Source organism: Ictidomys tridecemlineatus, chromosome 15 (genome assembly GCF_052094955.1).
Source record: "Ictidomys tridecemlineatus isolate mIctTri1 chromosome 15, mIctTri1.hap1, whole genome shotgun sequence".
NCBI classification, from domain to species: domain Eukaryota; kingdom Metazoa; phylum Chordata; class Mammalia; order Rodentia; family Sciuridae; genus Ictidomys; species Ictidomys tridecemlineatus.
Genome location: NC_135491.1, coordinates 39,170,697 through 39,196,388, shown reverse-complemented (window position 1 = coordinate 39,196,388; position 25,692 = coordinate 39,170,697). Strand labels below are relative to the sequence as shown.

General features: G+C 35.6%; 1 protein-coding gene across 5 annotated transcripts in view; it reads left to right on the top strand.

Annotated features, from left to right (window-relative positions):
* Positions 1-25,692, top strand: part of Cdh8 (cadherin 8) — a 350,701-nt gene that overhangs the window by 202,922 nt on the left and 122,087 nt on the right. For all 5 annotated transcript variants that reach the window (XM_013365564.4, XM_040279039.2, XM_005318256.5 and 2 more), the window contains exon 8: positions 20,076-20,212. In XM_013365564.4, the coding sequence (XP_013221018.1) occupies positions 20,076-20,212 (137 nt within the window). The remainder of the gene's footprint in view (positions 1-20,075; positions 20,213-25,692) is intronic.

The window sequence follows — 25,692 nt, the reverse complement described above, 5'->3', positions numbered from 1 at the left end:
TGCAGTATTTGTCCTTTTGCTACTGGCTGATTTCATTTCACATAATGTACCAAATATTAGCCATATTGTTGAATATTGCAGGATTTCCTTGTTTTGTTCAGGGTGAAAAATACTCCGCTACATCTACAGATCACATTTTACTTATCCATTCATCAGTTAATGGACATTTAGTTTGATTCTGTACTCCAGCTGTGGTAAACAATGTTTCCATGAACATGGGAGTGCTAACATCTCTTAGAGACTCTGATTTCAATCCATTTGAATAAGAACTCAATAATGGTATTGCTGGATCCCAATTTCAATTTTTTGAGGAGCCTCCATATTGTTTTCAAAGCATCATTTTTTTTTAATTACAAATAACACTATACAAGGAATTTAGTACACTGGTATTTTTACATAATTAAAACTCCAAGTTCAAAAATATCAACTTTTCCAACATTATTTCAAAAACCTCACTAAATTCAACTAGCTAAAATTAATTCATAAACAATGCCATATATTAGCATAGTCAGTCATTGTTCACATGGATTCATTTATTCATTCATTTCTAATTTATTTTTTCAGTTGGACAAATTGAGCCACAATTATGTAGGAAATCGTTACATTCACACAGGCTGTGCTTTCCTGGTCTTAGTCCATAATAAGAAGGACATGCACATGGGAAACCCACATCCTTCACAATTCCTTCTAACTAACTTTAATATATGAAAATTATATGAATATACTAAGTTACATTTATATGTAAATATACCTTCAATATATGGAAATGATAAATAATATAAGATTTTGGAGCTTATGGGTTACGTGGAGGGAAGGATTAAATTAAATTTTAATAAAAATAGCCATCAATTTCCAATGAAATTAAAATAGAAATATCTCACACTAATAAAAAACTGGTACACATATGGTACACATACTGGTACACAATAGTGTTTCTGTCTTCTCTGATTTTGTATTCTCCCTCACCTCATTTCTTTTTCTCTCTCTCAATACTATCCTTTGGGTAGTCAGAGATTCCATTTTCTATTTGGAGGAATAATAAAATGCTGGAGCCTTAGAATCCTGGAACAAGTGGAACACGGGTAATATTATTTATTAAAGGTGTTAGAGCAACCACTGGAGCAATTAGAGGCAAAAAGCTGAAAACTTGTAGATGGAATTTTTGATTGTCAAAGTGCATTCGAGAAGATGTTAAAATGGTTTCTTTAGGCATAATAACAAAAGCTAGAATAAAATTAAGCAGTGAGAAAGAAACAGTTGGAGTTCAGTGAAATATAATAACTGATTCATAACTATGGGGTTTATTTCATTATGTGTGGCTCTAAATAGCATCTTCACTTGCAGTTGGCTCAAAATTGTTATCTTCCTATAAATTTTCCATATAGAGGCTGCAAACCAGTGTTTAGCAAAACATTTTTTATAATACAGAAGTGCATTTATGTCTGCTAAATTTGAAAAATAGATATATACTGTCTCTCTCTGAGGGCATCATTTCCCTAACATTGCTATAAGAAACACTGTTGGGACTAACGAAGGATGTCCAGACTTGTTTGCACTCTTTTCTCTGCTCTAGGACCTCCCCAGTAAGTTAATTTGCTAAGGTGCAATGCACTAAGAAGAAGAGAATGTAAGCAGTGCATTTAGTCTTTGAACTTTATTTTGTTTTGCAGAACATCTGGAGCACAGAGGATGTTGTGCTTATGTCAGGGTGACACTCAGGCTCCTGTGCTCATCTGTGCTGTAGATTCTGATGCATCTGACATCACAAATAACATCATGCTTGATCTTAACAGACCGGGTATCTTTTCTTTAAAAAAAAAAACACTTTTTTTTTTTACATATTGATGGGATTTGTTGTTACATATTCATACATGCACACAAAATAACATTTCCCCGATCCTTCCGGGCTCTCCACTGCTTGGTCCCTCTCCTCTATTGATATCTCTTTGATTTTTAGGAGATTCACTGCCACCTTTGCTTTCCATATTCTTCTCTAGCTTCTACATATGAGAGAAAACATACAACTCTTAAGTTTCTGTATTTGACTTATTTTACTGAAGAAGATGATGTCTAGTTTCATTTTCCTGCAAATGCCATAATTTAATTTTTCTGTATGCTTGAATAAAATTTCATTGCATATATATATACCACATTTTCTTTATCCATTCATCCTTTGATAAACTCAAAAGCTGGTTTCATAGTTTGGCTATTGTGAATTGTGCTGCTGTAAACATGGGTTGTCATGTATCACTGTAGTATGATAACTGTAATTCTTCAGGATAAATACCAAGAAGTGGTATAGCTGGGTCATGTGATAATTCTATGCCTACGCTTTTGAGGAGCCTCCATACTGATTTCCATAGCAGTTACACTAATTTACAGTCCCATCAACTGTGTAAAAGTGTTCCTTTTTCTTCAAATCCTCTCCACCATTTATTATTGTTGGTGTTCTTGATGGCTGCCATTGTGAATGGAGGGAAATGCAATCTCAGTGTAACTTTTGTTAAATTGGTTCTTTTTAGGTATGCATGATAGAAGAACCCATTTTGATCTAACTATACTACCATAGAATATATTTTATTCTAATCAGGATCCCATTTTTTTTGGATGTACATGATGGTGGGATTCACTGTGTTTTTTTATATATGTACATGGGAAAATTGTGTCAGTTTCATTCCACTATCTTTCCTTTGCCTGTCCCCCATCCCTTACCTCCAATCCCCAGTGTGTAATCCCATGAACTTCTGTTCTTCCCCTCTCCACCTCTTATTGTGGATTATCTTCTACTTCTCAGAAAAAAAATTTTTTTTTGACTTTTGGCTTTTGGGTACTGGCTTATTTTACTTAGCATGATAGTCAAGAGATCCATAAAGAAGAATTACTTTATAAAATTTGCCAGCAAATGGATGAATTTGAAGACTATCAATGTACTTTTGATTCGCATTTCCCAGATTGCTAAAGATGTTCAATATTTTTTTTCATGTATTTGTTGGCCATTTGTATTTCTTCTTTTGAGACGTTTCTGTTTAGTTTATGTTCCCATTTATTAATTGGGTTATTTGATTTACTTTATTAATTGGGTTATTTGATTTACTTTATTAATTGGGTTATTTGATTTTTTAAAGTAAATCAAGTAACCCAATTAATTAATAAATGGGCAAATGAACTGTGTATATTTTAATTACTATATAAATCGCCCTTCTCTCTTGTCTTTCCAAAGAGCCCACTAAAGGGAAGAAATCTAGTGCTATTAGTTAATAATCTGACTATATGTATACATACCCTGGGATCTGTGGACCAAATCTTGACTTTTTACTATTTTTTTAAAAGAAATAAAGTTTCACTAAAACACAGATATCCTCATTCTTTTATGACTTATAGGTCTACAGTTGAGTAGGTGTGACAGAGATAGCATGATGGGTGAAACCTAAAATACTTAATTACAACAAATTTGTCAACTTCTACAGGAGACCGATAGAAATGTGGAGTACACCAGTAATTTTGACAACTTGCCTTCCATATCTAATGTTTTATTTCTCTTAAGATCCCTAAAATAATTTCTAGAGCTTTAGCAGTCAAATAAATTCTTTGTATTAACATACAGCTCCATGGGATGGGGATTGGTATTCTTCACAGCCACCTGAGAACCTTAGCACCCATGTGGCCCATGAAGGCACACACTTAATGTTAAGTATGTCAACAAAAGCTGGCTTCTTTATTCTACCTTTGGGGAGAATCTTCATAAATACCATACAGACCGCAAAGGGGTATCTTGATAAATAATGTGATGTTTACTTGCTTTGAGAAGGGAGTTTACTCATTTTTTTCATGGATTGATGATAAAACCATGTTTTGTGACCTGTGTCTTTCTCTGATTTTCTCTGATTTTAGTATCATTTCTCTATCTAAAAGCATGAGGTGGCATGAAACCAAATTTCACTAAAAATATGCTTACTGTAGAATGTGCATTAAACTCTCACAATGTCCAGTAGAGAGTAGGTGTTCAACAAGGGATACTGAAAATATTTTGTAGATCTTGGTTAATGCATATTTAGCATTTTAGGTCTGAAACCTTAATATATATCCCATTTACACTTTGTTGTATTAACTGAATTACACATATTTGTATTCCCATTAAACACATGAATTATAGGTTGTTCTCTCTAGAAGCAGGTGTTCATTAAGGATCAGCACCTAGTCAAACAAGGAGACAGAAGCAGGATGGGCAGAGGGAAAAACCAAGCTATGATGCAGTTACAGCAGATCTTGACTCAACCCAGTGGGTATCTGTGGAATGAGTGTTGCCCATCAGTAGAATCCTGAATCATGCAAAAATGAGGAGAGCCTTCATACTTCTGTTTGCTTAATTTCCAGGTCTGGAATGTGTTTCCCTGTAAATGAGGCAGACACTAAGCAGTGGATTGCTGGAGGCTGCCTTAAGACCACAACCCTCACAGGTCCAGCATCTTTCCTTAAAGGGGGCTACACAGCCCACGCCCATCTCCATCAGAACTCCTGCAGTGAAGTCACTTGATTAGATTCACTTTGCTAGCTGTTAAGCTCTCTTAGGTTGCCACCTCACTGGTCAGCATATTATGTCTTTCCTGAGGGAAATATATTTTTGTTATACACTTTCATAATCAAACACCAAAGTGTTAAATCAAATTGTCTGAAATGTTTTCAGTGCAGTGTGAAATGGCAAACCTGACTATTAATTATCAATAACTATAATGATTCATTAAGTATTAATAAAAGACTTAAGATATAAGATGGTTAAAATAACATTATTTTTTGAGAGAGATGAAAACAAAGGAAAATTATGAAATAGAATGTTAATAGCTTTTTTTTTCTCCTTGTGATTGGTACATCCTATGTCCCTTCCAGGGGAAAAAATAATGATGCTTATATTCTGAGAGAAACAAAGATGATAGTGTAGGCAAAGCTATGATATCTAACAATATTATACTCATAGGGCAAAATAAATCCCTCTTTTACATCATGACAAAGATTGGCATTCTTATCTGATGTTCAAATATTTATGGAAGTCATTTCAACCAAGCCTTTATTTTTCCTTATATTTCTATGTTCTTGTTTGACACAATGTACTGTACAACCTTGCTTTTGATAAAGGACTATCAGATTTGACTTAATGTTGCAGAGGAAAACATAATATTGCATGTTTAAGAAGATGGCATATTAAAAATGGACAAATTCCATTTTCATCCATCCATCAAAAGCTTATTAGCTCTACCATGTGCCTGATGCCTGCTTGCTGGAGAATGGACTGGCCCTAGTTGAAGTGCCTTTCAAATGCGCCTCCAGGTACAAATTAAGTTTGAGATTATCTATTTAATTATGTAGCTTTGTAGTAAATGAGAATAAGATTTATATAAAGCCTTAGGAAGAATTAAAGGCATAGAGAGTATATGGAATGATACAAAGAACAGGAAAATACCTAAAAGCCCCAAAGCCAAGGGTCTCCAACAAGTGCAGAAGGAGCACAGTGTTTACAGTTTGGAGAGAAAGAGAGCACTTCTGGATAACCTCTGGTTAACAGCAAGAATATGATCTTGGGCTTTGCACAGTTTAAATGTACATGGCCAGGTGAGATCATGTGGGGTAGGCATTTTGTTTAGGGATAGGAATTTGGGGCATAAAATACTTTTTTTTTAAACCTAGAAACAATAATATCTCACAGAACTATGGAATGGTGTATTTTTCCTATTACTATTGGATATTAAGCAAGTAAACAAGCCATTTCAATTAAAATGTGTCTCCAGTTTTTAACAATTACAGACCATATCTTGCCCACCAGTTAATTTCTGGTATTTACCATAGCTTTAGGATTTGATAGATGAATACCACTGTCCAGTTAAAATTTCAAAGCACATGTAAGTTTATGCCATTAAAGGAAAAAAAATACTGCTTTGATATAGTTTTGCACTACCCTTTTGTTATTTTGGGCCATGTGTGCATATTTTCCATAAATATTTTCCTGTGTTGTAGATGATTCAGATCAAAATCAGAAAAACATCTCATCAAATATCACCATCATCATAAGTACCCAACATTTAGTAAGAGTTTATTATAGGTTAGACGACACTATAGTCAGGGTATGATACATATCATCTCACTAACTACAAGATTTGGGAAAATGCATATTATTCTCTTTTTATAAATATAGACAAAAAATTAAAACTCACAAAAAATTCATATGGACAACTCCAATAATTTACTGGGAGGATTAAATGAGAAATTAATATTCAGGGCTTAGCTAAGAGACTGAAAATTAGGAAGAATAAAATAAAAAAAAAACATTAAATATATTACTATAGCAATAAAGGATACTAGATTAATTATTAGATATTGACAAGGAATATGGTCTATGCAGCCTGCTGTCTAGTAATGTTCTTTTCTTCAGTTCACTTCATCTCTATTTTTTGTTCTGCACAACACTTCCCAACTTTGCCTCTTTTTCACATAGAGGGAAGTCATCATTGGCACAATGAATAGCTCCAAATACATAGCATTTAAAAGAGATGAAGGCTACTTTTCAATCCCATATTGCCCTGGTCTCCTTAGGTCAGTGTGAACCTTTGGACCTTCTTGGAAATTGGTTGAGATTTCTATTTACTCAGGGTGAATTGTAAGGATCAATGTTATCAAAGTTGTCAAGATGGCTTCAGGAGAGAGCATTTTGTACTCAAATCTCCTAATCTCCCACCAATGAAGAGCACACACCATCGATAAATTTCACATTGCCACCTGAAGTTCCTGACTTTAAGTATTTCTAAAATGGTGTAATTATCTTTTGCTAACAGTTAGGTGAACATTTTTGACCTATTTAGTGTATTTGAATAATTACACAGAAATGCCTAAAAGGAAACAAAAGATAGAGAATATTTGTCTAATTTGAAAAGCAATGTGCTATGCGCATGGCTCACATCTGCAATCCCCGCAGCTCAGGAGGCTGAGGCAGGAAAACCATTAGTTCAAAGCCAGCCTCAGCAAGTTAGCAAGACCCTGTCTCAAAATAAAATATAAAAAGGGAATGAGGATGTGGTCCAGTGATTAAGCGCCTCTGGGTTTAATCCCTGATAGCAAAAAAAAGAAAAAAAGAAAAAAAGGAACAAGAGAATATTCTAAGAGCAAGAATGTTCTGTTTCATCTAGACTCCCCAATTTCCTTTGTTTCTCACACTCAAATGATCACTGCCAGGGGGTCCCGAAAGATGAGTGATGTCCGCACAAAGGATGAGACAAGGAGTCATTCCACTGGAGCAATCTCCAGAGAAAGAGCTCTGATGCAGCTTTCTCTGGGTCATCTTTTATTGCAATTTTTCTCATCATTATGGATTCAGAATACGTCATTGAACTCACAATTTCCAAATTTTGCCAAGATGTGACATTTCCTTAACAATCATTAGGGGTATAGAAAAATGTGACATCAATTTACATTTTTTTCAGGATGTGACATTTTCTTATCAATTATTATGGGTACAAAATCATTAATAAAATGCATCACTAATTTGCATTTTTCAGATTTTCCCAAGATGTACAATTTTTCCCAAAATGTACTATTTTCTTTTTGACAGAGGCCAAACTATGTAACCAGACTCTAAATCTCCTAATCTATCATTAACCTTTAAGTTTAAAGTACACCTGTACTTTATTTCTAATCTAAGATTCCCATCTAAAGAAGTCCCCTTAAATCTTATACTTAAAATATCTTAAAGTCTATAAACTATTCTTAAAGCATCTTAAGGACCCGTACAGCTAAAAACTTAAGAATTCCAAACTTAACAATCTAAATAACATTTCTTATAAAGCTACTTTAATTAATTCCTACATTTATTCTCATAAAACTGGTTGAGCTGCTTTCTCAAAGAGTTTCTTTGTTTCTTAGTCAAGGTACACTAGTTCTTAGATCCTTGTAATCTCTTTCACTGAAAGGCAAGTTCTGAACATCAGTCCACTTACCGCCAATATGAACTATGCTCATCATTGGTCCCTATAGGAAGTAAAAGAGGATTTATAGAAAAGGGGGTAATGTATCTTTATTTGCCTTAACTTTCCTAAGTGTATAATGTAACTTTCCCTTAATCAAATAAAACTACATTGCTTATTGTGCAATAAGCACAATAATTAGGCTTTCTAAGAGGCCGGAGATATGGGCTTGGGTTCTTAGTTGATATAATCAATGTGGTGCCTAAAATTCTCATGACCTTTCAGAGAATGATTGTTGTTCATTATCACTTCTGTCCTCAATGTGCTGAGATAGTAGAGCATCCTTCTGTTTCGTCCTCAATATGCTGAGAGGTAGTGGAACAGCCTTCAAGGCATGAACTACCTGTTATGTTCTAGCCATCTGAAATCTAATTTGGTTTGGCATTAAGCATACTCATGCTTCCTGTCAGGAATATGAGCCTGAAAATGAAAAGTCCCAATTACATAAAAAAGGTTCTCATGGTTTTGGTTTCCCACCAGTGCAGCTTTGCCAGCACGCATCCTCACTGTGACCTTGTCAAGACAGTGGGAGGGGGAGCGTCTTCACCAGATCACTGCCCTGCTTATTTTGCTTTCTGAGCTCACACATCATCATCATCTCTATGTGGATCAGTCCTAACAGCCTCCTGCACAGTTGGCCTGCCAGCTGATTTCTAATAGTTTAGATCAACCTTGTCCATTATGGCAGCCTAAATTACATGTGGCTCTTGAGCATATATAAAATTTATTTGATTTAAATTAAATAACAATTTCAGTTCCTCATACACACTAGCTGTTAGCAAGAGCTAAATAGCCACAGGTAGAGCAGTGTCACCATATTGAAGATCACGGAGCATATTTCTACCACCCCAAATGTGATTTGGACCATGTCACTCTCCTGCTGTATGTTTTTTTGTGACCACCTCGTCCATTTCCCAAAGCAAACAAATCAATCTTGACATGGTCTATAAAACACATCCTGATTCCCTCCCTCATACATATCCTCCATTGATTCCTAAACTTAAACTGTACTCTTCTGTCTGAAAGTGTTCAAATATGCTGAACCTCTCCCTTGCTTAGGCTTGTCAATTTTTGCTTTCTTTCAATAGGATTTTCTTTCTTTTTTTTTTTTTGTGTGTGTTTTAATCATACACCAGTCCTTTTCTTGTCTTTTTCATGGCTCTATCACTGTTAGCTCTGAAATTGCTTATTTACTTTGTATTTTTCCAAGAGTAAGCTACCTAAGAGTAAGGCCACCTAATGCAATGTGTTGATCATAGGAGGTGTTCAATAGAGTTGCATGAAAGAAGGGAGAAAGGGATGAGATGGAAAGGTAGGAGGGACAGGAAATGACAGAATAGCTCTCTCTCAGTGCTTAACTTCCATCATGCCTAATCTGGCCCTTTAATTTGATTGATGTGATTTGCATAAACATCCCTCAAAGGCCTGTGTGTCAAAGGCTTGTTCTCTTTCCCCTTGGAGCTTTTGAGAGATCAGGGAACCTTTAGGATCTTTTGTTAGGTTTTAGGACACTGGATGCATTCTCTCAGAGAGGATTGTAGGACCCAGGTCTCTTCCTCTTTGGCTTTGCACCCTGGTGGAGTGAGATGAGCTGCTTTGCTTTGCTGTGTACTCCTGTCATGAGATACTGCTTTGCTACTGACCCAAAAGCAACGGGGCCAACCATTCATAGACAAAAACCTCCAAAACTTCAGGTCAAAATATTTTTTTTTCTCTAAAAGCTGATTATTTCAGACATTTATTACAGTAATGGAACACTAATGCATTTGTGCTTCTTAAATCAAAACTTCTAGCTTTATATGTGTATTTCTCTCTACAGAGGCTTTGATGCTTGTATATTCTTTCTGAGAAAACCCTACTCTTAAACAGATGCTTAAACAGATTCTCATGCTATCTCTGATCAACCCCCTTCCCTAACACATACATACACGTGCACACACACACACACACACACACACACACACACACACACACAGCAGATATATAACCGTTCCCTTTGCTTTATTACAGAGTTTGCCATTTTTCATTCCAAGCAATGAGAAAGTCACATATCATGAGTTAGAAATGATAACTTCCCTCCAAAACATCTAGCATCATATTTGACAGTAAAAGGCAATCACCAAAACTTTATTAAAATTAAACAAAAATGAAATTTTTAACTTAATCTTTTCACAGGCTATAATGCTGCATTCTATTTTTCTGTTTTCAATCGCATCATTATACATCAAATTCTTTGTTATATATGGCATTTCTTTTTTAGTCTGGGAAAAAAAAAACCATTGTTTTACTATTTCCAAAGGTATTATATAAATATTGAAGACTTGATTGTGAGTCAAAAGTGTCAAAGATTCACTCCAGAGCATTTTTTGTTTTGTTTTAATGTTACATAAAATGGTGTAAAAATAATAAAATATGAAAATAATGTTATTTTCCCAAAATATATGTGGAATAAATAGTAAAACAAAGCTGGGCATGGTGGCATATACCTGTAATTACAGCAGCTTGGGGGGCTGAGGCTGGAGGATCAAAAGTTCAAAGCCAGCCTCAGCAACTTGGTGAGGCCCTGAACAACTCAGTGAGACCCTGTCTCAAAAAACAAAACCATAAAAACAAAAAAGTCAGACTGGGGATGTGACAGAGTGGTTAAATAGCCCTGGATACAATCCCCAATACCAAACAAGAATAAAAAAAGCAAACAATACACCAACCCACCCACTGAGAGGACAAAACCACCAACATAGATCAGGAAAGTGTGATTTCCATATTTAACCCGAGGTTGAAAAAATATGCCTGAGAATCATTGTGTTGAGTGACTCTCTTTTATTCTTTGTGCAAAAATAGCAAGAAGGGTTTGGGTGCAATGCCGTATGCCAGAATTTCGAGTTTGAACCCAGCCTCAGCTAAAGTGAGGTGCTAAGCAACTAAGTGAGATATCCTGTCTGTCAATAAAATAAAAAATAGGGCTGGGGATATGACTCAGTCAATCCCCAGTACCCTAATCAAAAAAAAAAATGCAAGAAGGATTGTTTGAAATTATTTTTTTTTGTCCACATGGAATACAGATGACAGAATATTTCAGATACATTTGTTGTTATTTAATACAGAAATATTTGGTTGAATTCTTTCTACAAATAAAGATAATCACTTCCTATATTGGCACTTAATAAAGTATTTTGAAAACATCTACCATGCATTATCTCACGTAGACTGCACATTACCATTTCAGGTAAGCTATCTCCATGTTCTCATTATTGAGATGAGGTCATTGGGGGTCAGACCTACAAATTGGACTTAGCAGAGAAGTTGTCCCCTGGAGAAATCATCACATGTTCCACAAATATTGTAGTTGGAGTAATGTAGTTCAAAAAACACCTTTTCTATCTGTTATTTATTTGACTATTATGATGATGGCTACAGTTGCTTGTGTGAACTACAGACTCAGTGCTATTAATGCAGTTTGTGTTGCTCTAGAGTCATGGGAAATAAGAAGAGAGCATGTTTTGACATTGGAAATTTGCTTCTATAATTCTGAAAGTGTTCTTGAAATTGTCACAAACACATGTTATTTAAGGTAGACAAAGATAGTTATTTAGCAGGGGATGGGGCCTTAGTGTGGCTTTGTGGCATTGGGGATGGTTTGAGGAAAAAGAAGTAGAAAGTTCTTTAAATGCACACACAAGTCTTTTACACATTAGCATGTCAATACAAGAGGTTGGAGTTTTGTCCCAAATATTGGTATGAAATGTATATAGCTGCACTGTGCTAATCGAGGAAATATATTTCTCAGGTAAAAGTTGTATTTGGTATTAGCAACAGCACGGATATAGAAGTGTGCTATTTCCTAACAATACTATTCAGTTGTCCCTTTGACCTATTCTCAAGGATGGCCTAAGTGTTATTTTCTTTAATTTACTTCTGATCTCTATAATCTTCTCTGAATTGGATAAAACTGATGGCATAAACTTGTATCTGGTCAAAGTGCTGTGTTTTAAATTGGTCCTAAGCAACTGGCTTAGAAATTTTCCTGCATTTGTATCCTTAATTCCACAAAGTAAAATATGAAGTCTTTAGCATTTGCTTTTAAGGATACTACTTTAGACTTGAAACAGTAGTACTGAAGCCAACCAGGATATTTGTTGGATTAAAAATGAGGAAGTTTAAATAGGATTTCTGTGAATCATGCTTATCAAGGATAATGTACTTTCTAAAACCTATCTATGGCACTTGAAAGGGACTGTCAGTTTCCAAAACTTCCATCTTTAGAACTGATATCAACATGACCCATGGATCCCAATTTCTCACATGCCACTTTCCTACTGTGTTAATGAGAAGTTTCTCTTATTGAAGGATGATGATTCTCCCATGTGAATACTATTCTTCTAAAGCGAGATGAGATCTTTTGTCTAACACATTTTGAGTAATCCTGCAAAGGAATAGCTCATTTAATGTATGCCTATACTCAAGAAATAAGAATGGAGTTTTCAATACTGGAGATGCTAGGTCTCTGAGAATATAAATTAGAAGGCAGCTCCCTTTTGAATATGAAGAATAGGAACCAAATTGATTCTTCCCTCTTCTTTCCTTCTCCCTTACATCTTTTTTTTTTTTTTTCTGTTTGTTCAGTACTGGGAATGAGTCCAGGGGCAATTTACCACTGAGCTATAGGCCCCAGGCCTTTATGCTTTCTATTTTGAGATTAGATCTCTCTAAATTGCTTGGGGCCTCACTAAGTTGCTGAGACTGGCCTTGAACTTGTGATCCTCATGTCTCAGTCTCCATAGCTGCTGAAATCACTGGTATTCACTGCTATACACATCTCCCACACGGTTCTTTAGCACACTGCTTCACCGATACTAGTAATCATACTAAATACTCAAAAAATGCTTGTGCATCCATCCAGGAAGCAGTTTTTGAATAAGTGTAATGCAAAATTCCAACTTTTTTGATATTATGATATGTGAATCCATCATTTTCTTTTTGTGTATAAAGATAAAAGGAAGAGTTTGTCCTCACAACTCTGAATTTCCCACTGAAGAAAAACTCACACCAGAGACAAATTTTACACCGCCAGGAACATGTTTGAAGAATAATAGGGTAGAATTCTTAAGAAAGATAAGTAAACAAAGCCTGGGGCCACATGTTGAAGGTTCCATGAGCTAGAATAAACAACATAGTGCTCTTCCTTCAGCTTGGAGGCCTTGCTCATTGGAGATACCCATTGTGGGAGGCATTTACAAAGTGAAGAACAGTGATATAGACAAATAACACAAATGGTATATTAGAGTCATTCTTCCTTTCTCAAAACTAACACAGGATGTCAATAGTAAGCCTTACCCGGACCGTTACATTTCTGGATTTTCATCTCCATAATCAATCCATGCTTTTACAGGTGTCTTACAGACTGAAGAAGTAGCTCATCACTTTATTTACTTATTTTGGCATCTGCCATGAGTTGTCTATCAACTCGTTTAATGCAGAGGTGCACTCTATGAGTCACATACTTTTTACTGTTTATAAAGGAGAGGGATAGTTTCTACGGGATCCCCTCGATGAGTCAACTGAAGGTTCTGTTGATCCTCAGGTTGTGTTTATTTCATTTCACCTGCTGTTACTCAGAACACTAGGATTACCCGCCCAAATAAAAGTGACTTGAGGGTGTCCTTCTGAGATATTTACCTCAAATCATGACATCCTGAGAACTTACATGGCATATAGGACTCTAAAATCAAAGCCATGGCTCCAAATTTGTTATTTTTAACCCACTATGCTTTTCTTTGAAAGCATTTTTTCTTTCCCTGTGAATTTTCAGTAATGAAGCCAAGTTGTGAACTTGTGCAGCTAGATCAGAGATCCAGCCCTGTTCATTAGAAGAAGATGAGGAGTATTCGAGGGGCCAGTGACCAAGGGCTCTCCTGGGAGCCTAAAAGAAGCAGCCAGAAACCCAAGGCGTGCCCTCAAACCACAGAGCAGAGGCTGTGAGAATACAAAGGTGGATTTGGATTAACGGTTTATCCAGAGGTCTATAAAAATAATCAGAGGTGGAGGCTCTTAATCCTGATCTTCAGGAGCAGTTCAAACCTAAGTATCTTATTTAGCAAATCATCTTGATTTAGATGTTATATTTGAACACTCAGGCAACCGTATATGTTCATATTAGTGCATATCAAAGTGGGAAAAATAGTTGTTAGACCGTATGTCTAGTTTTCTCGGGCTGTTTTAACAAAGCCCCATAGACGAGGCAGATTCTCCACTACAGAAATTAATTTCTGACATTGCTGTGGTTGGGAGTTCTGAGATCAGCAAGCCAGCATGGTCAGGTTCTGCTGAGGCCTTTTTCGATTGCAGACTAATGGCTTCTGGTTATATTCTCACATCGTAGAAGGGGGCTTGCTAGTTCTCTGGAATTTCTTTTATAAGAATTTAATGATAATTTCTTATAAATTGTAAGAATTAACTACTCAGAAGGCAGAGCCCTCATGTCCATTTTCTTATACAATGACCTTGGAGGGTAGGATTTCAACATACAAGTTTTGGAATGCTGGCACTCTTGTGTCTATGTTTTCCATTTAGAATATTGAATACACATCTAGGTATTCAAGGATGTCTCACTGTCCTATAAATTATGTGAGAGCCCTCGGCACAGTGCTCCCTGCAGTGGTCAGCACATGTGTTGTGAAGTGTCATAGGTATCATCTCATCTGTTCACCCAGACAATCCTAAATAGTCAGGTGTGATTACAATATCCCCATTTTATGCATGAATAAGGTAAGCCCCTTCCAAGATTGTTTTTATGCCTGGGTTGCAGAATGAATTATACATATAGGTATTCAATCTATCTTAGCTCTTTACCAGTTGTGTTATATAAATGTCCTGGTGTTAGGAAGCTAGTCAGCCGTGAACAGGTGAGCAGGGAAGGATCGGGAAGGGCAACTGAAAATCACAGGAGCCATAACTGACAGATGAGCACTTGGAAGAGAGGGCTCAGTATATTTAAAACCTCCCCCAGCCTTAATTAAGAAAAAAAAAAACTGAACCATGTTCATTATCTCTTGTAACCAAGTCTCTGGGACCCTTTGTTTTCAATGAAACTGTGTCACAATCCCCAATCACCCTGATAGCCCAAACATCTAGACCCTCACAAAATTTGATGGGTGTAATTCAAAGAGTAATAAACTGATTAAAGGGACTGGAAATTGAGACAAAAACAGAGTCTCAATTTCCTTAAAATTTCCAACTCTGAGCACCACACCACCTTCTTCGAGGCAATCCCTGCGTTTCCTATGATGTCACTCAAAAGTAAAAAGGTGGACATGGGAGGGATTCTTATGAAAAACTGGAAGTAAAACTTCCCTGGGACTTTCAATAAAAACTGGAAAGCAGGAGAGGCAGGAGTGTTTCTCTGAGAGGACCCACTCTGTCCCTTAGTAGTGTTCCCTTTCCCTGCATTCCTTCTATTCTAATAAACTCATGCCTATTACTCTGATTAACGTGTCTGAAGTCTTTCTGGCTTGATTACAGGAACTGGGATGTAGAGGGGACCTTGCACTGCCTCAGTTTTTCAGAAGTCCTTATAACACTCATCTCCGAGAATTTTATTTTTCTTCCACTCATTATACAATTAGCCCATTGTATCTGTGGGATTCTGCCTTTGCAGTTTCAAACAACTGCGATTTCAAAAATCATGGATTGGAAATATTCGGATAAAAAATACAGAAAATTCCTAAAAGCAAAACTTGAATTTCTCATTTGCCAAGCACCATGCTGAATTCATGTGATGAAGAGATTTGTAGGCATGCCCTGCTGTTGCCTCCCGCCATTCCATGGATCCTTCTTCTCTCTCTCTAGCATGTTTAGTTGACCATCATCTGTCTTCCTTATGTACTGCACAGTCAGAGATATGGTGGTGTCTCTATTAAACATGTACAAACTTTTATTCTTATCATATTATTCAAACAATACAGGATAATGTCTAGGTACCTAGCACCTGCATTGTATTAGATACTATAAATAATCTAGAAATGATTTAAAGAATATGGAAGAATGTGTGAAAATTAGATGCAAATACCATGCCAATTTATATAAGGGACTCAAGCACCCCTAAGACTTATAAAGGTTGGTATCTATGGAAGGGAACGTGGAACCAATCTACAGTGGTTATCAGGAGATCGCAGTATAATAAATCAGGAGAGACAGAAGAAGAACAAGCACTGTGCTTAGTACACATTTGGGGTTTAATGCATGCTTGTTGACTGTGATGTCAGAGTTTTCTTGTTTTGTAGTTCTTTGAGTTCTCATTATAGAGTTTACTAGGCAATACAATGTATGAAATTTTCTAAAGAGGCAGCCAGATGATATAGTTGAAGCAGACTCTAGACTGAATTTTAATCCAAGTCACTTCCCTCCCATCAAGTTCCTTCAGAATATATGATATTCTTACCTTTGATCTTACTCCAGGGCTGTATTTATAGTCTGTTTTACAAATTCTTGTGACTCACTCATAAAGTCTGTCATGAACTGAAACTTTTAAAAATGAGAAAAAATACCCCTGTGTTTGTTAAAGTCATGGAAGTTACACCAAAATATTTTCCTGGTTTTCTGTCATTTATAAATTGTTAAAGAAGAGGTCTTCCCTACAACTTTCCAAATGGCAAAGTTTATTAAGATTTCATTAATAAGAGACATTAATAACAATGGTAATGATGATGATCCTATCTTTAGTACTTATCAAGTGCCAGAGATTGATTCATGCTTTATTTTTAATTTTTATAACCACTCCTTGAATATAGATCCTTCATTTTTTTGCCAGCAAAGAAATTGAGGCTAAGTGAATTTACTAATTATCTCAGAAACAGCAATACATAAATAATAGAGATACAATTTGCTCCAAGTTTGTGATCTGTATGACACATATTTGCATAAGAAATTAAACAAACAGCATTGTTTTTAAATGCCAACTTCTAAATATCCTGTCACCGTTCCCAGTACTTCTTCTAGGCTAGAAGTTCAAGGCAGTTACTGGATACGTACCAAATAACCAGGGAGTGTGTTTTCGATTTGGGATTCATAGAATATCAGTTATTAGATTGATTCTTGTTTACTGCAGCCTCTGGGAAATTGGTTGTTGCATGAATGTGTGAGGTTCCACAATGAGACAACAAAATTACTAGCACACAGAAATGCCTGTAAAATTTATTTACAAATAGGATGCAGGAAGTGATAATTAAACCTCTGGATATTTCTTAGCCTTTTAAGAGTCAGACTATATGTGATATCTGGAACAAATCACATGTCTGTTCAGTAATTTTATAGTTCAACTCAAACTCTCATTGGGCTAATCAACTGTTATTGTTCCTGTGGAAAATGGCCTTTAGTTTTCTTTCCATAATGCAGGAGATTCAAATAATTTTCTGCAATAAATACCTTCTCATGCTCAGGATTTTATTGAGGACTTTATTATTTTTCATATCTGCCTCTGGATTCTTAAATCCTTTCTGAATTTCTCCAGTCATCTTTGTGAGTGGGGATGGAGGGTGTATGTATGGTCTAGTATGTGGATACAAGTGACTTTCTTAGTTTTATATGTAGCTGAGTCATTATTAAATCAAGAGTTATAACTTCATCTTTCATGTTTTTGTCCAAAGAATTTATCAATAAACAATTGTCAATAAAATAAATATTTTAAGATATTTTTCTAAGTACTTCAATGATACTCGTCATGGGTGGGGAGGATTTAATAAAGATACTCTCCTATTTCTTATATTTTTTCTATCGGTGCATTATAGTTGTACATAATGGTGGGATTTGTTGTTACATATTCATACATGCACACAATAGAATAATATAAATTGGCCAGTATCACTCCCTAGTACCTCCCCCATCACTCCCTGTCTCCCACCCCTGGAAAGATGCCTTTTTCGATGGCCTTTAGATCTAATATAAAGCATATGCCTACCACTTCTAATAAAACCAAATAGCTAAAAGAGGAAGGAATAATTCATACGTACTCCTATCTATACCTCTCTACCAACCTATCTAATCAGCTAGCTAGCTATCCCCAGAAGTAGATATTCAGATAGGCAGATATATATTCATGTATAAGCATATTTGAAATCTGCAACAAAATCTAAAATGTTAACTGTACAAAGGTACAATAGAATACTACAGGAACTCAGCCATGTCAATGTTTATAGCAGCCCAATTCACAATAGGTAAATTGTGGAACCAACCCAGATGCCCTTCAGTAGATGAATGGATAGGAGAACTTTGGTATATATGCACAATGGAACATTACTCAGCATTAAAAGAGAATAAAATCATGGCATTTGCAGGAAAATGGATGGAGTTGGAAAATATAATGCTAAATGAAGTAAGTCAATCTCCCCAAAACAAAGGCAGAATGTTTTCTTTCAAATGAGTATGCTGACTCATAATGGCGACGGGAGAGCATGGGAGGAATGAAGGAACTTTAGATAAGGCAAAGGGGGAGGGAGGAGAAGGGAGGTGCTAGGGGATAGGAATGAGAGATGAATAAGTTAGACATTGTTACTCCAAGTACATGTATGAAGACAGGAATGGTGTGAAAATACGTTGTGTACAATCGGTAACTTGAAAAATTGTGCTCTATATTTTTAATATGAAATGAATTGCCATCATGTAAAACAAATTAGAATAAATAATTTAATTTAAAAAAGAAAAAAAAACTAAATAAAACTAAACTAAACTAGACCAAAAGAAAAGAATTTTAGGGGAATATACTTGTCTAATGTATTAGAACAACATGCACTTATTTTTGAATATATCAAAAATGTTTATGAAGACTATGCATATAATTACAAAGTGCTCAATACCAACTAGCAAGGAGCCATTTTCCAGATTTGAAGTTGATGAGTATTGGTGAATACAGAGATTTTATGTGCACTATCTATGATATCACCTCAACTATGAAGGGCTTCTGTAGGCTTCCTGCCTGAAATGGGATTGTCTACATCTTTCTTGGGGCTTCTCTCCTATCCTGTTTAAGTTGCTCTCACTGCTTACTTATGCATTAATCTTTCTAAGAAAGTTTTTTACTTGGTAAAGCTTTACTGGATACAGTTTTGCATATTGAGAATATAAATCTTGGTATGTAAAAAAGATACCAATAAAGGATGTGGAGAATGATTTCTATATTACCCTGTTTCTTAGTGCTCTTGATAAGCAGATTGCTTTAGACACTGAACATTTTCTCATTGTCTTATCCAAAAGTTTTCTTTTTTTCAATAGAGGCATAATTACAAGTTTATTTGAAGTTCTTAATTTATCAGGTTAGTGTTATAGATACATTAAAATATCTATTTTACTTTTTATAAAACATTTATTAAAGGACCAATGATGATCTGATTTCTACATACTGAGACTGAAAGAAACTCTGAACACATACTTAAAATGAAAACAAGGAAAAACAAATCTCTGTGTGTGTGTGTGTGAGTGTGAGAGAGAGAGAGAGAGAGAGAGAGAGAGAGAGAGAGAGAGAGAGAGAGAGAGAGAGAGAGAGAGAGAGAGAGAGAGAGAGAGAGAGAGAGAGAGAGAGAGAGAGAGAGAGAGAGAGAGAGAGAGAGAGATGGAAGGAAGACCCGAGAAACGTGGTGGAGTGAAAAGTTCAACAAAGAATATATTTACCTTAATCTGCTATGGATAACCTGCTGCCTGGCGCCATCTTACTTTGGGCTTGAGTTCATTGTTAAATATGATATTTTGTGGCAACTACTAATTATCATAAGCTGTCCTATAAAGGTGATTGATTGTCCAATTAGCCCTTCATCAGTATCCGTTTTTGAAGATGCTACCTATTGAAACCAATGGCAGTTTGTGACCTCCATGTTGTATATGTAGCTAATTGCTCCTTAGACAATAATTATTAAGTTCCTTGTGCCTCATTCAGTCATTTTGTTTAACAAATGATGATGCCACAGAGTTTCCCAATTCATTAGACTTCACAACTATGGCTCTCTGAGGATTACTAAAGGTCTGCCGTGGAATGTATGGATCACATAAATGTTGAAGTAGATTACAGATATATCTGTTTTGTAGGTTTTCCATCGACCGTCACACTGACCTGGAGAGACAGTTCAACATTAATGCAGATGATGGGAAGATCACTCTGGCAACACCACTTGACAGAGAATTAAGTGTGTGGCATAACATAACAATCATTGCAACTGAAATTAGTAAGTGCCTGGGTTTATTCCTTTTTTTCCTTATTTGACTGGATTCAATTTATCCCTATTGATCATGTGATGAATGGTCCCTGTTTCTGTTAGATATTTTGGCATTGGCACTTATTTTATTGCTCCCAAGGAGCATTTCAGTGTATCACCTCAACACAAAATTTCCTTACACAATCCCAAATTACCAATGTTTTCAAGATATGTGGGAAGCAAATATTCTTATTTCCAAATATTTTGATATCTTGTATCTGTTATTCAGCCATTAAAATAATGTTTTATATTTTAAAACATGGAAAAAGATTTAGTTGAAAGGGTAAGTGAAAAAAATTAAGAACTGTACACTATGAAGAAATAAACACTGATACATATTGTATTGTATATACAATATAGAAATAACTGTTGACATATTCAGACTGTAGATATACATATTCATATGCAGAAAGTAGGGAAGAGAATGTTGCTCTTTCAATATATATCATTTGGGGCTGGGTGAGGTGGCGCATGCCTGTAATCCTAGAGGCTTGGGAAACTGAGGCAGGGGGATTGCAAGTTCAAAGCCAGCCCCAGCAATGGTATAGCATTAAACAATTCAGTGAGACTCTGTCTCTAAATAAAATACAAAACAGGGCTGGGGATGTGACTCAGTGGTCAAGTACCCCTGAGTTCAATCCCTGGTACCAAAAATAACATAAATATATAGATAGATAGATAGATAGAAATAGATATATCTCTATATATGTAATTTTGAAAATATGAGACCACAAATATTTTTATTGTACTTACTAGATTTGAAGATACTTTATATAGTGGTCAGACTATTTAAACATATCTTTGGTATAAATTCAATGAAATATTTCATATTTTTAAAAATTTAAGCTGTTCTGTAGGGGAGGAGGTTTGGTTTTTTATTAAATAACACTTTAGTCTTTCTATTAATTTTTAATGAGCATAAATGTTTTGCACTTAATGGATCCACCATTGAGTCTCTAAGCTATTGCAAAATGGTGAGATTTAGTAAGACATGATCTTTTACAGCTTTTACTTAGTTTAACTTTTTAATACTGTACAAAAACTTGCAAAAGTGTCATGACATTCATTTTATTTTTGAGCAAAATAAATTTTGCACATTATCTGAATATCTTCTTTCCAGGAAGGACCTGATTAGGTCTTCAAAGTTATACACAAAGGGAGAGAATACATTCCTGAAGGAGTTTGGTAAAGGGAATCTTCAGAAGCAAATAAAAAATCAACTTTAGGGGTCTGGGCGTGTAGCTCAGTAGTAGAATGCTTATCTAGCATGCAACAAGCCCTAAGTTGCATCTCCAGCGGAGGGGGGTTAAAAGTCATCATAAAGAAAGACTTATTACCCTCCACCTCACCAAGCGCGAATGTGCACACACACACACACACACACACACACACACACAGCATAGAGAGGACTCAGAGAATAATTAAAGGTGTATACCTCAAAATTCACTCTGTGTTTTCTTGTACCTAATGTGAAAACTGGTACATATCTCTGAGATCCATGACTTATTTGTAGGAAGAGTTATCCAGGTATTCAGAAGAGGCACAATGTTCTCTTATTCTTAGATGTGTCCTCCTCCTTATAAGCAGAACCTTTGGGTGAAAGAGAGCAGATGTGAGCAATGTCTATTTGTTGTAGCAACTTGAATGCACGCAGAGAACATACAATTTGATACATAGTTTCTCAATCCTGCCAGGCTCTTGTTCTGGATAAAGATAGAGCCTTGAGAAACTTGGATGTATTTCTTAGATTAGAAAGACTATTTTCTTCCCTGTTGTGTCATTCTGGTAGTGATTTCCCCCTTGTAGAATTAAGAGAACAGGGAAAGCAAACCATTTGGTGGTTTTGGTTTATTAGAGGTGTTAAGCCCATTTAGAAGGGTATAGACATGAAATTTTAATAATTTATGATGTTGAAGCCCCATTATCACTTTAAGCCTCTAAGAGAAACTGCATCTATTTAGATTGGAATGAGACTTTATAATAAGCTAGAAAGAGCTGCAGTTTTCTTTAAAGTATATAAGCATTAATTACTTTGCAAAGAATTTTCTCCCATGTTGAGTATAACCTAGTCAAGCTAACCTTAATCCATGATATTTATTTATTTATTTTTACAAGATAATGCCTTTACTTAAATATTTATCAAGGTTGTCCCAATTATAAGCAATCATGTATTCCACTCTAAGGAATAAAAATAAATGAATACACAGGCCAGGTGCTTAAGAAATACTTCAGGGCAATCCAGAAACAAAAGGTTCATTTCCAAGGCATCACAGGAAAGTAAGAAAGACCAGTATAAAAGCCATGTTCTCAGGCAGTGAGTTGTTAACTCAAGGGTGACAAGGGTCCCAAACACAGCAGGGGAAGAAAGTTGTTTACTGTTTCATTCACAAATTATTTACTGTGTCTTAGTTTACCAGCCACTTATCTAGTGACTGGGGATAGAGCAGGGAGCAAGATGTTCAAAACTCTTGCTCCTCTTGGAGGTTTCCTAGCAGTGGTCCCTGAAAACATCTCCATATAAGAGAGGGTACTGAACTTTGCTGACACAGAGGTAAGGAGAAAGTCCCAGTGCTGGGAACTAAGGAAGTTCCCTTGTGATGGGTAGAAAGAAATGCAAAAAGGGACATTCTCTGATGAAACATATATTAAAAAAAAAAAACAAACAAAAAAAATGCTTTTTAATAAATATGAAACACAACACAAGTTTTTATATGCATCAGTAAAGCAACTAGTTAAATTTTAAAGTTCTATTATTATTATAATATGAATTATTCATACAAGATAACAAAATTCCATGAAATATCAAAAGTAGACAAGATAGTTTCCTATTTTCAGAGAAATGACTCATGTCAATCTTGGATACAGTTTTATAGTTGGTTTTATGCTGAGAATGAATATAGAGTGCCTTTGCCCATATGATGAATCTCAGCTTGATCACGAGACTTATAGACTTCAAAATATAAAACAACAACATGTTACCCTGTTGAAATGAATGGGAGTCGCCTTACATTTTTTTTAACTCAGAGACTAAAAGCTTAACAAACTTTATATGCATATTTTAGCCAGGAAAGAAGTTCAAGTTAAACATCTTAAGAAATATTGAACTAAACTCATTGCCATTTTTTTTTTTAATTTTGCCTAAAACTTTTTAGTACTAATAAGAATGAGAACATAAAAGGAAATTTTTAGTTTTAGCTGTAAAATAAAAGCGAGGGCTGTCATAGATCTAGAAAATTAAAAATATAATTGAGCCATCTTGATTCTAAATCATGAAAGGAAGTAGAAATAATAGGATCACAGAGAACTTAAGAAATTTTGGAACTACTGTGAAAAAGGCTTGGAAACTTTGACTTGGTTTGATTATTTTGTCCTTCATGCAGTATTTGTCTTCCAAAGCCCCAGACCATGTCTTAGGGAAAAAGACATATTAAAGGAAGATTTATTGTACTTGTCCAAGATGAATATTAAAACCACCCAGAATAACAAAACCTCATAGGAGGAGTTCTAATAATGATAAAGGAATATTCATTCCAGGGAGACCAATTTAAAAGTACTCTCAGAATGCCATCTCATCAGACAAAAAGATTCAAACAAATGAAATTAAGCTAAAAAGTGGATTTTAAGGAAGTTCATCTGTTATCTTTTAATGAGATTGCAGATGTCGTCTTTTATCCACTGTGTCAGATTCAGGAAACCAAGACTGTGTTTATCACCCAAGTATTCTAGTGGTAAAGGATCTAGCCTGCTTTCCTGACCAATCAGTACATCTCACCCCATGAAACTGCAATTGGATGTTCATGTGCTAATAAGATATTAGGTTGGTATAGCATATCTCATCTGGCAATAAACCCAACCCCTAAAACTTCAGTGTATTTTTTTTTTATCATGAGGGCAAAGATTTCAGGTAAATTTTCTTGGCCAATTAACTGCTGGAAAATTATTATGTGAGTCCTTTAATGCATTTAATTCTCACATCACTCCCTGAAAGTAAATACTATCATTAAACGCATGTGTGAAAAAGGGAAACTCAGGTCAAGTGACTTGTCTAAAGTTCATTGCAAAGAAAGAGTTGGGGAGTATAGCAGCAGAATTGGACCCATGTTTAACTGAAGAAAATATGTTTTTAGGGCTGGGGATATAGCTCAGTTGGTAGAGTACTTGCCTTGCATGCACAAGGCCCTGGGTTCTAATCCCCAGTACCGCACACACAGAAGAATGTTTTTAAACACTTTCTGGGGAATCCTTACTTCAATCTTCTTTCCTCTTTATCTTCCTGCTCAGTTTGAGCTTCTGGCATGACTATTTCATTTTTGAATCAAGTCAATGAAGTAGGTTTTCTGTGCAAAGCAGAAGGTTGGGGTAGACAAGAGTGTGGTTGAGGAAAGAACAAACACACATTATTAGATCAGACTCTCCTTTTCTTTTTTTTAAAAAAAATTTGTTTATTTATTTTTTCATTACAATCCTTATTACACATATAGAGCACTGTTTTTCATACAGACTCTCATTTTCTAACATTTAGAAGCAAGAGAAGGAATTTTGACTAAAGGACAAAGCAGAGCTTTAGAATTTTTCAAACGGGAATTCTATTTTCATTTTAGAAATTAGGATACTGAACAACAGAGCGGAAGTTTTCACTGGGGTGTCCAGTTGTGGCCTAGATCCTTGGTGTCCCGAACAAAGAATTGAGTAAGACACACAGGAGTAAGAGACAATCTACAGATTTATTGAAAGTGAAGGTGACAGTAGTTCTCCCCAAGGTAGAGTGAAGTGGTCCAAGCCAGAAAGAAAGGCTGAAGGCTCCAATGTCTGGAAATTAGTATCTTATAAACCAAACTGTAAGGTGTTCTCTTTCCTTAGAACAAGACTGAAGACTTTAGGCCATTTGTTCCCATTGATTACCTTAAGATACCTAATTAGAATATTGTCTAATTTTCCCCAATTGGTTACCTTAGAAAACCTAATTAGAATATGGACATTTTACCCCCATTTGTCATTTTAAAATATGGCAGTGGTGGCAGCAGTTGTCAGGCTGATAAGTCCTCTGTGGCTGGAGTTGTCATGGTAATGGGACTTATTATAAACAGGAACAGGATGACTGATCTCCCTGCCTTGGTCTCCAGCAATATCTTTCTTATGCCCTGACTCTGCCATCTTGGCATGCCTGAACTCCTACCTAATATTACACAACATGCTCATTGAGGGGACTGTGCTGTTCAATGAATACTACAGTCGAAATCACCTAGATAATTGCTTAAAGCAAACAAAAAAATAAACAAAAGAGTGCTATTCTTCATTCAAGACCTACTGAATCAGAATCTCAAGGGAAAAATTTAGGAATCCAATTTTCACACACACACACACACACACACACATGTACACACACAGTCAGATGTACATTAAACTTTAAAAGGAGAGAAGGCAAAGGAAGACAGAGAATGGAGGTGAGG